Raw genomic sequence first — 15,181 nt, 5'->3', positions numbered from 1 at the left:
AGGGGCTTTAACACAGATTTATGGTGATTTCCGATGTTCCAGACGTGATGGTTTATACAATGTATCACATAAAATATCACATCTGGGAAGGTTTTTTCGCATCGCAATCAGGTTGGAAGGGTCTTCGGTGGAGGAGGGACTTTGACATGTGTCATTCCCGATTGCGATATTGCAATCACGGGGGGGTTATCGCAATCGGAGAGAAGGAGTGGTGACAGGCAGATATGGCAATCAATGGGGAAAATTTGTGATATGAGAGATCGGCGAAGGAGGGACTCCATCACAATCGGCAAGAAGGAGTGGTGATGGGTAGATATGGAAATCAGCGGGGAAACTTTGCGATACACTGATTCCCGTCGCTTCTACCTTTATTGCTCGAATCATTTGTTCTTCAAAACTGGGAGCGATCAATTATCAATTTAATGCCATAGTACATAAGTAGAGGTTTCCTAGGTGGTACTTCACCTTCCCTCTACGTGGAGCACCATGCTAGGTCATCAAGTCCTCCTGAGATTCCATGTCTTCATTTAATCTATATTCGTCGACCCTAGTTTTGTGTCGCAAGGGGCCTTTCAGGGTCGGCCCATGCCAATTTTGAATGTTGCACCTTTCTTAAATGCCTCAGTTGCTGACCCACAACACCTTTAAAGTTTTGCGTTTATTTATCGCAGATTTATCGCATCTGGGTTTTCCATTAAAGGTCCTTACGGGACGGGAGTGCTTCCCCTTGACAATTGTGATTGCCAATATGCGAGGTTGGGCCCACCCGTGATATCACAATCAGACATTACATAGTATTACCTATGTTTGCCCTGTTTGGTGACCGTGTTGTTGGATATATGCAGAAAAATACCCTTGTTGTCCTACTAAGTGGAAACGAAATAGACGTCTTAATGCTCGTTGACCTGGGCCATCGATCTGAGCTGATTCAATTTTGGTCATTGATTCAGGCCTAATGGTATCGCAATCGCAATGTAGGAGAGGGCCTTTTTACCACATTTCATAGTCTTCTGCTGATATTCCAGGAGCGAAACTTCCATAAAGCATGATACATAAAATATCACATCTGGAACCAGGACTTGCATATCACCATCAGAAAGGGCAAAGGGGCTTTAACATAGATTAATGGTGATTTCCGATGTTCCAGATGTGATGGTTTATAAAATGTATCACATAAAATATCGCATCCAGGAGGGTTTTTTCACATCACAATCGCAGGTTGGAAGGGTCTTCAGCGGAGGAGGGACTTTGACATGTGTCATTCCCGATTGCGATATCGCAATGGGGGGGGGGGGGGAATTATTGCAATTGGAGAGAGGGAGTGGTGATGGGCGGATATGGCAATCAATGGGGAAAATTTGCGATATGCGATATCGGAGGAGGAGGGACTCCATCACATTCGGCAAGAAGGAGTGGTGACGGGTGGATATGGAAATCAACGGGGAAACTTTGCGATACGTGATATCGGTGAAGGAGGGACTCAATCACAATCAAGAAGAAGGAGTGGTGACGGGCAGATATGGTAATCAGCGAGGAAACTTTGCGATATACGATATCGGAGGAGGAGGGACTCCATTGCAATTGGCGAGAAGGAATGGTGATAGGCGGATATGTATCACAGAAATGGAAAGGGCTGATAGCGATTATGGTTGGTGGGTCCCAACACTTGAAAAGAGTTTCGGCATGATTTTTGAATGTTTTAAAATATTTCAAAGTGGAATGGGAAACATAGCTAGAGTTGGATATACAAAGGGATTTCAGCGAGAGTTAAAAATGGGTCACTACGGCTAGAGTTTAAAAAACAAAGGAGAAATGGGGTTTGAGAAGGAAATGGTGTGTAGAGAATATCGAAATTCCTCCAAAACGATTTAAGTTGGACCTGTTCTTCCCCCTTTAATCTCCGATTTGAAAATCACAACAACCTCCTCTCTATTCGTTTGCCCTATTTGTACAACTAGAACTCTCTTTTCAGAAGGTGACAACATTGGCTCTAACTGGGGACAGGGCATTGGATTGCAATGCATCAAGAACCTATTATAGATTGTGAACTTCTCTTTTGGGCATGGAGTCTTTCCTAAACAAATGATACTTTTGTGAAAGTGGAATTTTCAACAGAAACTAGAAATTTCATATAATAATTATAATAGACACACCGTATTTACAATGGCTGCAAGTCAAGTACCTTTAACTTTGAAAATAGAGTTTGAGGAACTAACCATTTACTGGCAACTCCAACGATTCACCTTCCATATTTTCAAGTAGCTACGTATTGTTTTCTTTTTCATCTGAAATTTTGAAAGGGTTGAACCAAAGTGGTTCGAATTTCCCGTGTTTTCCTTTTTCTTCTCGTCAAATGTCCCATCAGAGAACTAAATCCCCTAGTTGAAGAGGTCGATCATCGGCCTTCTTGTCAAGTAGGGATTTCATCTTTTGTTGGTAATTTTCCTATTTAGCCCCCACCTGTTCTCTGTTTTCATGAAGTTCGACCAGTTGGCTTATCCTTTGTGTCAAGGCACTTAGCTCTTCCTCAACTTCTTGAAGTAACTTCGCCACTAGCATTGTTAATTGGATTCAGAAGACTACAACCTTACCATACACTAGCCCGAAAGGCGATTTTCTAGTGGATCATTTAGAAGTTACTTGGTTAGCCCAAAGGGAAAACTTCAATTGGGAGTCCCAGTTCCTCTGATTCTTGGTGATGGTATTCTTCAGCATTCTCACCACAATTTTGTTTGAGGACTCAGCTAAGACGTTACCTTGAGGATAGTAAGTAGTGGAGTGCCCAATGAGGATATTGAATTTATGACAAAAGCTGATGAATTTTTCATATTTGAAGACTTGAGCATTGTCAGTGATGATTTTGATAGTGAAACCAAAGAGAGATAATATTTTCTCCTCCATAAACTTGATTACCACTGATTCTGTGGCGTTTTTCGCTGAGATGGCCTCTACCCACTTGGTGAAATCATCTGTGGCCGTCAATATCCACTTGTGTTGGCCACTGGAAGGTGGGTTTATTTCTCCTATGAAGTCTAGTCCCCACTGTCTGAAGAGTTCTTCCACATGCACTGGAATCAAGGGGAGAGGAGAAATTTTGTTTTTCTCCACAAACACTAGGCACTTCTGACATGACCTGACCTAGGAATGAACATTTCCAAATAGTGTAGGCCAATAGAATCTCGCCTTGAGGATTTTGTGAGCTGTGGTCTTCCAGTTGTAATGACCTCCACAAACTCCTATATGAAATTCCTCAATCACTTTATGAGTTTCACCTTCTACCAAACATAATAGAAAAACTCCCACTGGGTCCTTCCAGTAGAGTTGTCCATTGGATATGATATACTTTTGAGCTTGCAGTCTTAGAGTTCTATACTTGGACACATCTATCCCTAGTGGGCACCTCAGGAATAAGATATAATGGATGATATTCTTATACTAGGGTGATCCCTCATATTTAGCATAGATCCTTTTCTCAGATGCTTTGATCCCATTGTGTTGAACCTCTGTTCTACCTTCCTCTGTTATCAAGTTTATCCCTAAAGCTTGGAAATTAGATTCTGATAAAACCTTGGCCAACCCCTGACCTTTTATGAGCTTAGTAGGCTTTATGTCCAACTCATATTCCTGTTTATTTGCTATCCACCTACCCCTTTTTCCTTCACTGTCTCCTTGCACAAGGATGTCCTTGATCGTTTTCGTTGCGACAAATGCTGTGATTTCTGATTATAGCACATACACTTGAAATGCCTTTAAAGCCTTGACTAGCGCATAGGCTTGTTTCTCCAAGATGTTATATTTAATCTCATCATCCCTCGGGACTTGGCTGAAGAAGACGATGGGTTGTTCATAACCATCTTTATTCTTTTGTAGCAGAACCGCAACAACAGTATGCAGAGAAGCAAAAGAAAAGATATAGAAAAGCACTGAGTAGTCAGGGCTGACTAGTACCGGGGCTTCAGCCAAAGCTTCTTTAATTCTAGTAAAAGAATCTCGAGGGGTAGGGCTCCACTTGACTTCATTTTCCTTTTTTAGCATATCTATAATACCCTTCACTATTTCTACATAGTTGGGTATGAACCTCCTCAAGAAATTGATTCTCCCCAAAAAGGCTTGGACCTCTTTCTTATTTCTGGGTAGAGGAATATGACTGATAGCTTTGACTCGCTTAGGATCGATTTTCACTCCTTATTGCTCTATTATGTGTCCTAGTAGCTTCCCCTCACTCAAGGTGAACTGAGATTTCTTGGGATTCAAAGAGAGACCATATCTCCCGCATTTCTCAAAGGTAAGCTTCAAGTGGAGGATATGTTCCTCATTAGTCTTAGAGAAGACTGTGATATCGTCCAAATATACCACTACGAACTTGTCTTCCTCCCCTACAAAAGTTATATCCATAGCTCTCTAAAACATGGCCCCTGCATTAATAAGGACAAAAGGCATGCGAGCATACATGAATGTTCCCCACGGGGTGGTGAAAGTAGTATTCTTCTAAGGACAAGCAGGAGAGGTCGCTTTCTTTTCCATACACTCAAGAATTTTTAGAACCTTCAGCTGGTGTTACAATTTTTACAAATTTGGACTCCCTATAAAGCCTCCTTTCTTCGCCTCCAAAAGTGGGAATAGTGGCATAAGTTAGATCTAATTTGATAGAGCCCTCCACCTTGGAACCGAAAGACCTGGATAGGAGCATGCCGAATCGAGGGGGAATATCTGCCACTACGATTTCCATCACTATGCTCTTCACATGGATTTGAGCCACGTTTACCACCAGACCTTTTATCATTCCCAAGCATTTGACCCTCTTAGATTCAAAGGAGAATAGGTCCTTGTAGGGCCTAGTGATTTGCAAGCCAATTTGTTCCATCACGGCTAAGGGCATGAGGTTATGCGAGGCTCCGGAGTCCAACATGCAGTTATGCAATAGGAGGTCATGGATTACTAGGGTCAAATAGAAGGGTGCAATGGAAGGATCAATTTCTTCAACATGAGGCCCAAAAACAACCATTGGTCTTTCTTCATGAAGGTTTAAACATTCATGTATCGGTGTTGAGGTGGATGGAAGCATGAACTAAGAGACTTGAGCTTTATAAGTGGGCTGCTTTAGAATTTCAATAAGAGGAATAAGAATCTTTACCTTTTTGAGTTCCTTCTGAATATTGAATGCAGGTTGGGATTTTTCCACACCTCCTCGCTCTGCTTCTCTTTCCTTATCAATGGCAGTTTTTATAAAAACAGATGCCTTCTTTTCTGTGTGTTCTCGGAGCTATTCCATTCCTTATTTGAGGAGACTTTTACCTTGGATGAGTCCCGTTTCAGCTTAACTTTACCTTTATCTGGCATTGGGGGAATATCTTGGGGAGTAGTTCCCTCTTGTTGTTCTAGTTCCCTCGACCTCTTTCTTAAAGATCTTAGATCATACCTTTGGTGTAGTTGTGCTTGCATGAAATCCGCAAATTGTTTACAATAATCACCTATGTCCTCCTCATTTGTTGTTGCTTCTCTATCATGACTTGTCTCCTGGTGAGCCATATTTTCATGTTCTTCTTTAGAGAAAGAGGAATACAAGTTTCCTACATCTCATGTGTATTTGATGATTGTTCATCAGGATCATCTTCTAAATATAGAGGATGAGGGAACTGATCAAGTTGGTCATTTCTTTCCCTTGGAAGTATCTGTAATGGTGGCTTTTTGTACTGTGGATTATAACCTCAATTGTTACCTTGAGCATTTGGTTTTGGGAGACTCTTGTTCTCTAGCTCAATTGTCACCAACTTATGCAATAAACTCTTGATGAGTTTATCCATTTTTTCCCACTTTAGATGTGATTCTTTAGCTTGACCATAGGAGGATGTTTCTTGTTTCCCCCTTTTCTTCTCAATAGGTTCATCCTTACCTCTTGACTACCCTGCCGAGGTGAAATTTGCTTCTACCTCAAGAGCATCAATTTGAAGTTGATACAAAGTGCGAGACTTCCTTTCTCTTAGGGCAAAACCAAAGTCGGATTCAAAGGCTCCCACGAATACTACGCAAGCAGCAGCTTGAGGAGGCTTTATCTCACCAGGCAGGTTATTATACTGCTTATTGAACCTTTTTATGAATTCTGAAATATCGTCTTCTAGCTTCTTCCTTATAGCATTGAACTTTGTGAGGACATACTCATGATTTCTCTTTTCACCCCACTTTTGTGTGAAAGAGTTTTTGAGTTCCTCACAGGTAGTGATGGAGGCATCGGGTAGGGCTTTAAACCATTTTCTAGCTTCTCCATCAAGGGATTGTACAAAGAGTCTCAAGACCACGTTTAGTTGTTCTACATTTAGATTCTCACCAAAAGCAAAGAAGGTTTCAATGTGTCTCCATGCAGTGTTTTCATCCTCCCCATTGAACTTAGGAAAAAGATTTAGGTAGTTCTAAGGCATATCAGTTAGAGGTTGAGGTATATCAAGAGATCCATATTTATTCAGTAAGAAACCCGGAACAATCATCTGAAGTAATGAAGGGGAGTTGAGATTTTCTAGAGGAACTTGGGCCAAAACCATAGTGGTTGGAGTGGCTAGATTGAGAGCAGGGTATGTAAGGATCTTAGCAGCAAATTCTAAGCAGTGAATGACCAGGTTGGGAGTTGGATGAGGAAGCTTCAAAGAATGATGAGATAGTAGCATAGGTAGTAGGGGTTTTCTCCTTCCAAACTCTCATGAAAATTAAATTCTTTGGGTCAAATACAGATGGGGTTTCTCTACTGAGAGGTATCTGAGCGAGTGTGAGGATTTCTAAAAGCCAAGATGATAAATGATAATGGGATTTGTGGAGTCGCCAAGGTGATGAGGATGCAATCAGTAAGTCTTTGCTCACCTACATAAAGAGTGCTTAACTTGTCGTATCCCAGGGGGAAAATCCTTCAATACGTTCCCCAACAACAGTGCCAGAAGATGTTGTCTCTTCTAGAGACAGCCTCAGATTGCTTACGAGACTAGTGCCTAGAACATCTAGATTTTGTGTGTCTCACATGATTCTCAGGAAGCTGGAGGCATCACACACACACACACACACACACACACACATATATATAATAAACAACCTGGGTTGGTTCATTCATCTAAAGGCGTAAGCCATGCATTTCTGGTACTTCTTCACATATACGACTCATATAAATATATGGTAAACTAGTGGAGGCCGGGTAGTTCAAGGACCTACAGTTTAATAAGCTTTAGCAGAGCAATGAGAGAGGATAAGAAGATAGAGTAACTCATCACATAGAGCTTGAAGCATCAGGAATTCTACACTTATTGCATAGAGCTTGAAGCCTCCAGAATTCTACACTTTTGAGCTAAAGGTAGACATAATGGATGAAAGAGGATGGGAGTGATGATTCATGGAGCGCAATTTTAAAGATATAATATCAAATATCCATACAGGCACATGCATTAAAGAATCAATACAAATGAATCTGTAAGAACATATGAAGCCTTTCTAGTAGCTACAATTACATGAATTCAGAGAGGAAACATGAACATAATGGAATTTAACAGAAGGATAACATATTGTAGTACTCGAAGGAGGAATCAACACCATTTTCTTAATATTCTGAAAGACACATATCATAAAATCATAGTCTTGAAAATAACATGTAGTTCTTTCTTTAGAATTTTGAACCATTGTGAACTGTTGCTTCCCCCTATTTATCTGGGGAGGGGAGCATTGAACAGTAATTACAATAAAATATCTCAGTCGAGCCTCAGCTGTCAGATCGACTAGCTATCTCGACCTAGGATGGTTCTGTGGCCCAAAAATGACTACAAATATAAATTTCTTCAATAAATGGTGACACATTACAGGAAAACGAAATAAGTCAATCAATCAGATGAACACGCCAACAAAATATCTCCACGCCCAACCCTATGATCATCTTTGCTTCATGTTGTTGCTTGCCCACGACATGGTCACCTATGTCATAAGTCGATTCCCGTCGCTTCTACCTTTACTACTAGGATCATTCGTTCTTCAAAATTGGGAGCAGTTGTTTAATGCCACAGTACAGAAGCAGAGGTCACCTAGGCGATACTTCGTCTTCCCTCTGCGTGGAGCACCATGCTGGGTCATCAAGTCCTCCGAAGCTTCCATGTCTTCATTTACTCTATATTTGTCAACCTTGAATTTGTGTCACAAGGGGCCTTTCTAGGTCAGCCCATGCCGATTTTGAATGTGACAACTTCTTTCTTAAATGCCTCAGCTATCGACCCACCACGCCTTTAAAGTTTTGTGTTACTTTATCGCAGAGTTATCGCATTGGGGTTTTCCATTAAAGGTCCTTACGGGATGGGAGTGCCTCCCCTTGACAATTGCGATCACCGATATGCGGGCTTGGGCCTTCCCAAGATATCAAAATCGACCATTACATAGTATTACCTTTGTATGCTCTGTTTGGTGACTGTGCTGCTAGATATATGCTAAAAAATACCCTCACCATCCTACTGAGCGGAAGCGAAATAGACGTCTTAATGCTCGTTGACTTAGGCCATTGATCGGGGCTAATTTAATCTGGGTCATTGATCCGGACCTACAGGAGAGGGCCTTTTTACCACATTTCATAGTGTTTTGCCGATAGTCCGAACATGAAACTTCCATAAAGCATGATACATAAAATATCGCATCTGGAACCAGGACTCGCATATTGTCATCAGAAAGGGAAAAGGGGCTTTAACACGGATTTATGGTGATTTTCGTTGTTTCAGACGCGATGGTTTATAGAATGTATCACATAAAATATTGCATCTGGGAGGTTTTTCGCACATCGCAATTGCAGGTCGGAAGGGACTTTGGCAGAGGAGGGACTTTGACGTGTGTGATCCACGATTGCGATATCAAAATCGGGGGGGGGGGGGGGGGGAAGAATTATCACAATCGGTGAGGAGTGGTGACGGGCGGATATGGTAATCAGCAGGGAAACTTTGTGATATGTGATATCAGCGGAGGAGGGAATCCATCGCAATTGATGAGAAGGAGTGGTGACGGGCGGATATGGCAATCAGCAGGGAAACTTTGCGATATGCAATATCGGCGAAGGAGGGACTCCATCGTAAACGGTGAGAAGTGGTGATGGGCGGATATGGCAATCAGTGGGGAAACTTTGCGATATGCGATATTGGTGGAGGAGGGACTCCATCGAAATCGGCAAGGAGTGATGACGGGCAAATATGGCAATCAACAGGGAAAATTTGTGATATGCGATGTCGGTGGAGGAGGGACTCCATCGCAATCGGTGAGAAGGAGTGGTGACGGGGGGATATGTATCACAAAAAGGGAAAAGGCCGGTAGCGATTATGGCTTGTGGGTCCCGACATTTGAAAAGGGTTTCGACATGATTTCTGAATGTTTTAAAATATTTCAAAGGCGAATGGGAAACACAACTAGAGTTGGATATACAAAGGGATTTCGGCTAGAGTTAAAAATGGGTCACTGCGGCTAGAGTTTAAAAAACAAAGGAGAAATGGAGTTTGTGAAAGAAATGGTTTTTAGAGAATATGAAAATTTCTCCAAAACTATTTAAGTTGGACCTGTTCTTCCCCTTTTAATCTCCAATTTGCAAAGCACATCAATCTCCTCTCTGTTCTTTTTCCCTCTTTGTACAACTAGAACTCTCTTTTCAGAAAGTGACAACAGGGGCAATAAAAAATAGTGTGTTAGTGACATAACATTATCAAGAAAAGCCACTAGCTATATTTAGTGATATATATATATATGGTTTGTTCAAAGATTTGTATGGGAAATTGGTGGTACATTATTTTTTCCAAAAGTGGTTTTTGTTTTTCATTTTTTATAAAATTTAAATTTAAGAGGTGTGAAAATCTCTTTTTATGCCTTTCTTTTTTTCGTCTCTACTTAATAAATCACACAAATTAACATAAATATTTAGACACCCCCACCCCCCAAAAAACCAAAAAAAAAAAAAAACCTTACCCTGCATTTAAATCCCATAGATTAGCATAATTCTGAGGTACAGACTTAAACATATTTTTTGTCTGTCTATATTTGCATCTATGAAACGTCAAAGCAAAATGATTTTTGTGCACTTATGGGAAATTGGCTTATTCAGCAAGGTTAACCTAATATATATAAAAATTGATTAAAATAGGCGGAGGGAGATATGGAATTCCTCGAAGGAAAAGAATAATCGAAGAGATGGGATTCGCCATTCAATTGTTTTATTCCGTGTCACTGAAGCGAAACGTACATTCGCAGACGATTTATACTAGTGCATCCTTCTGGTTTTTGGAAATTAAAGAAGTTGGGAATCATAGATAACCAGTTTTAATATTATGTTTCATAAGTTTTAATGCGCTTACTAAATAGTATTCCTTTCAAATATTTTTCGTTTACATAATATTCTCTGATATGCAGATTTATTTGCTAAATCCTTCTCTGTAAGCATGCTAATGATGTATATTTCGTCATGAACAGAATCAACGAAGTGTAGGGTAAATCATAGAATCAAAAGGCGCGACAATTTATTACATGCAGGCCAACAATTCCCTGATACATCCTTCAAATCTTACAATAATCCAGACCTTCATGCAGTAGAAAAGGAGTTATACCTTGGTTCCTTGTGCGAAGTTCGTACTGCATCAAAACCATGGCAGTTTTGGATGATCATGTTAAAGAATGGGAACTTTGATACAGAAGCAGCTTTATGTCCTGCAAACGGTAAAAAGAGAGGTCCTTTTAGAAAACCTAAAAAATTCCCCTGTTTCGGCAAAGGCTGCATGAACCAGCCCCTTGTGTACCATAATCCATCAAAGCTTCAATCAACAGGCAAATTGAAAGGAAAATTCTATGGATCATATGATTTGGATGCTGATTTCAAATCAGGAAGACAAAAAAATGTCTCTTATTATTCGGTGGTATGGGAGAAGAATCCTAAAACAGGGAGTTGGGTATTTCACCATACATTAAGAACTTCAAAGGAGTATCCATGGTTGATGCTGTATCTGCGTGCTGATGCTACTCGTGGCTACTCTGGAGGATATCATTATGAAACTCGGGGGATGATGAAGAAGCTTCCTGAGTCACCAAATTTTAAGGTGCGTTTGACCCTCAATATAACAAAAGGAGGTGGTGCAAAGGGCCAGTTTTATCTCACTGATATTGGGAGTTGCTGGAAAAATGATGGAAGGCCATGTGATGGGGATGTACAGACTGATGTTACTAGATACAGTGAGATGATCATTAACCCCAAAATTACCAACTGGTGCACACCAGGCAACCTTTCTCATTGTCCCCCTTATCACATCCCTGCCAAAGGTACCAAGATCTATAGAAATGATACAAAGCACTTCCCATATGCTGCATACCACTTATACTGCTCCCCAGGCAATGCAAAGCACCTGAAGAAACCTTTTGACATTTGTAATTCATACAGTAATCCACAGGCACAGGAATTAATGCAGTTATTGCCACATCCAGAATGGGCAGTCCATGGTTATCCCTCCAAGAGTGGAGAAGGATGGATTGGTGACCCTAGAACCTGGGAACTAGATCTTGGAGGCCTCTCCAGCCAATTATACTTCTATCAGGTAATTTCTTTCATTCATTGTATTAGTAGGTTTTTTGTGAAGTATCAATCACTATTATTGCTTACCACCTCTTCATTAAGCCCACTTTTATTAGCCATTTACATGTTGGCTCCTATTTCTTTCTTAAAGCAGATCCAAGTTAAATGCTCTATATTTGACTTACAAATGCTTTTATGGGTATGGTGTTACAGGATCGAGGGACGAAACCTGCAAGGAGAATATGGTCTTCTATTAATGTTGGCACTGAAATATATGCGACTAACAAGGTTGAAAAGGAAGAATGGACTGTTAGTGACTTTGATGTTGTTATTCCAGTGGCAAATAAAGACTAGGAATCAGTCAACATCATGAAGATGAAGTATTCTGCAGTAATAAATCCAACGGACATCTGGACTGAATCAAACTATTTCATTCAGTCATTACAGTAGCATTCGCTATGTTGCCAATTGGTTGAAGCCACTTTTGTCCTTGAGGTTTTCATACCGTCACATACTGTCAACAAATTCTGCATAAGTTATGCAATTTTTTGTGGGCCATTAAGGTATCAACAGACCTACTCCAACATAATTGTTGTCTGTTTGCTTGAGGTTTCCTATTCTAGTTCATTCAAATAAGTTTGAAATGGCCCCAAGACATATTAAGCTGGTCAGAGGCAGCACCATTTCAGTGGTTATTTAGCCTGATTTATGATTTAAATAATGATTATGATATCATTGCTCCACAAACTCAGCTTAAAAAAATACAATCTTATTGAACCCGGAAGAAAATTTTAAAGATAGAAATTTATGATTATATAATTTATATAATTTTAACAAATTTTAAAATAAAATAATTTTATCCCATAAAATTTGAGATCAATTTAAATATATATAAACCATATTTGTTCCAACTCTCACATCCTTTAACATATCAATTACACATCCTTTAACATGTCAATCACATTTCATGAAAATATAATGAATCACTTTTCTATTTACCTACTATTTCATTGTATAAGACAGAGTAAGATGAACGAAAACTAGCTTGAGCTCAGGCATTTTCATAGTTGAAATTAGGTTTTAAGTCATCCTAACACTTCTGAGGTTTGGCTGGCTTTATCTCGCTGATTGGTCTGGTCATCTTTTCAATGATCAACGGAGCTATTCCGCTCGTAAACTGCTCCTTAATGCAAATTCTTTTCGAAATCATCCCCATGCTTTTGAGGTTTAGCTGCTTTTTGTTATCATATATTTTAGTAATTAATAAAAACATCGTTAATATTTATATTTAATTCATAAAAATATAATTTCCTATCTTCAATTTTTAGTCACTGAGAGAGCTCAACTAACCAAATCTGTCTGCTCTCATCTCCACCTTAAAGAATCATTTCTGTCTCCCAATGCTCTTATTTTTCTTTCAAACATAAAGGCAGCATTTATATCATCTATAATTTTTATTTTGCAAAAAAACATCAAAACTTTATTTAAGCCAAACATATTCTTAAAACAGTTATTCAGATCTCTTAAAAATAAGTTTAATGCTTGGCAAGTTTACCAAATTCCATATTCATATGACAAGTTTTACAGATCTCTTAAAAATAAGTTTAATGCTAGACAAGTTTACCAAATTCCATATTCATATGACAAGTTTTACATTGGCCAACTTGACAGGTCCTTTAAAACCTAATTATAAAAACACACCGTTGATACTGCCCACAACCATGTTTTAAAATCAACTCTCACTGAACATTCCTTCAAAACCAAACAGTTTTGACCAAACTGAAATCCTTGCTCCTAACCCTTCAAACTCCACTTACCTTATTCATAAAACCTCATAATTCACCCCAATAATTTCAATATTGAAAATGGTACAAGCTGAATGACTCATAGAAACCTTTTATCTGCCCCCTGGGTCACTGAACTAGCCTTCCTATTTCCCTTCCCTTCCCTTGTTGCTTCGCCCCACCGACCCTGCCATTCCCTCTGCCTGCTTCCCTTCTTCATTTTTCCCCACTCCTTATTTTATATTTATTTTTTATTAACCTTTTTCCCCATCTTTTCTCTGTGATTAAAATACTGCAGCCTTTGATTTTCCATACTGCTGTTCGTCATTGATTTCATCACTGGAGAGGAGGCGGCCAAGCTGCAAGTGAACTTCATAGGGAACCCTGGGCAGAGTAGATCAGCAAATTAGCGAGTTTTTAGGAACTTGGCGTCTGATCTCATCTTCAGAGTGGCGATAACCACATCTCGGGCACCGATTTGCAATTGAGCAGTCAAGATCAAGAATTTTTTTATCAGCTGTTTGTAACAGCGGTGGACGACCTACTGTAATTCTCCAGAGCTGAAACGACAAAATTATCTCGGATTTTTGTTTTTTGGATGTGGCTTCCCCGCGGTGTGCAATTTAAGCGGCAGCCCAAGAGTTGTTGCAGAGATGGCAAGCTTATGAAAATGTAATCGACATCCAAATCCGTTGTTCTCTGATGGAGACATTCAGACAGAATGTTGGTCTTGAAAATCATGTTACAGCGGAGTCTTTGATCGAGGTAAGCTGAGTATTTACGAACCCAGAGAGAGCAATCGGAGTCCAGGGGGCTGGAGCAATCGTGGAATTGTAGCGACCTGATGGCGATTACTGTTGCATACATATATTTAAAAACGGGGATATTTGATTCTTAAAATATTCAGTCTTCTTTTCTTATGGAAATGATGCCCATTGGAAAATGACCATATGCCTATTTGGATGATGTATCTTGGTATTTTTATGTCTTGGGTTATGAAACACTACCTTGCAAGTTAGTCATGCAAACCCAGCTAAATTGGTCTTATTTATCACTTAATTGGAAGTGTAAGTCATCATCATTAGCCTTGTTTTTTAAAGCAATTTTTGCTTTTCCAACTTGGTTTTTTCAAGATGGGAAAAGTTTGTAAGAGTTCCGTGAGAAGAAAGCAGTATATGAATTTCGTAGAGAGGTTTTTCAGTTACAATCAATGGTAGTTGTTTTGTCAGCAGAGAATGTAACTCTTAAGAATAGGTTGCAAACTTCAATAGCTGAGAAAATCTAGAAGGTTGAACATTTGGAATCAACCATGGGAAAATATCTCCAGATGCTTGCAAATGAATTCTCATAGAAGATTGACCTCCTTGATGACTTGCAGGAGGAAATTGAGTCTTGTTCTGACTCAAATTTGAAGAAGCAACTAGAAGAGCAAAATAATCAACATGTTATGGAGATTGATTGTTTAAAAGGAACAATGTTGGAGCAATATCAACTTTTGAGGCAAGATTATGATGCCTTATCTCAACAACTAATTGAGAAGGTGGGGTCATTCAAAAGTTGCAACAAAGTAAGAAGGAAATTGAATTGGAGGTTAGTCGTCCTCAAAAATCTAATATGGAGACAATTGATGATGTTTATTGTCAGATGGATGATACAAATGATCATGAATCATCACACGTTATTGTTGCACCTAGTTTTGAACATCATACTACTGGTATTGGATCCCGATTGCTAAGCAAAATGGGATATACTAGAGGAGGACTTGGGAAGAATGGACAGGGAATTGTTGCTCCTATTAACCTTGTAGTGCAAACATCAAGAGCAGGTCTTGGATACGATCTTGGTGTTGCCT

The 15,181-nt window shown here is 39.6% G+C and overlaps 1 protein-coding gene across 1 annotated transcript; it reads left to right on the top strand.

Moving 5' to 3' along the window:
• The first annotated feature begins 10,547 nt into the window (after window positions 1-10,547).
• LOC149169310 (uncharacterized) lies at window positions 10,548-11,899 on the top strand. The gene is made up of 2 exons (XM_089425152.1): window positions 10,548-11,567; window positions 11,759-11,899. Exons 1-2 carry the CDS (start codon window positions 10,641-10,643, stop codon window positions 11,897-11,899), a joined length of 1,068 nt encoding a protein of 355 aa, XP_089281278.1. The 5' UTR covers window positions 10,548-10,640.
• The last annotated feature ends 3,282 nt before the right edge of the window (window positions 11,900-15,181 follow it).

This window comes from Pinus tabuliformis, chromosome 4_2, assembly GCF_031772625.1.
Source record: "Pinus tabuliformis cultivar Carrire ecotype Pingquan chromosome 4_2, CPIR1, whole genome shotgun sequence".
In the NCBI taxonomy this organism is placed as follows: domain Eukaryota; kingdom Viridiplantae; phylum Streptophyta; class Pinopsida; order Pinales; family Pinaceae; genus Pinus; species Pinus tabuliformis.
Note: the sequence above shows the minus strand (reverse complement) of the source record. Positions and strands in the feature narration are given on the sequence as shown.

Excerpts from the sequence above, each read along its gene's own strand:
- LOC149169310 (XM_089425152.1), top strand. The coding sequence starts at position 10,641 with ATGATCATGTTAAAGAATGGGAACTTTGATACAGAAGCAGCTTTATGT. Across the intron at positions 11,568-11,758 it reads GCCAATTATACTTCTATCAG|GATCGAGGGACGAAACCTGC; the intron begins GTAATTTCTTTC and ends ATGGTGTTACAG.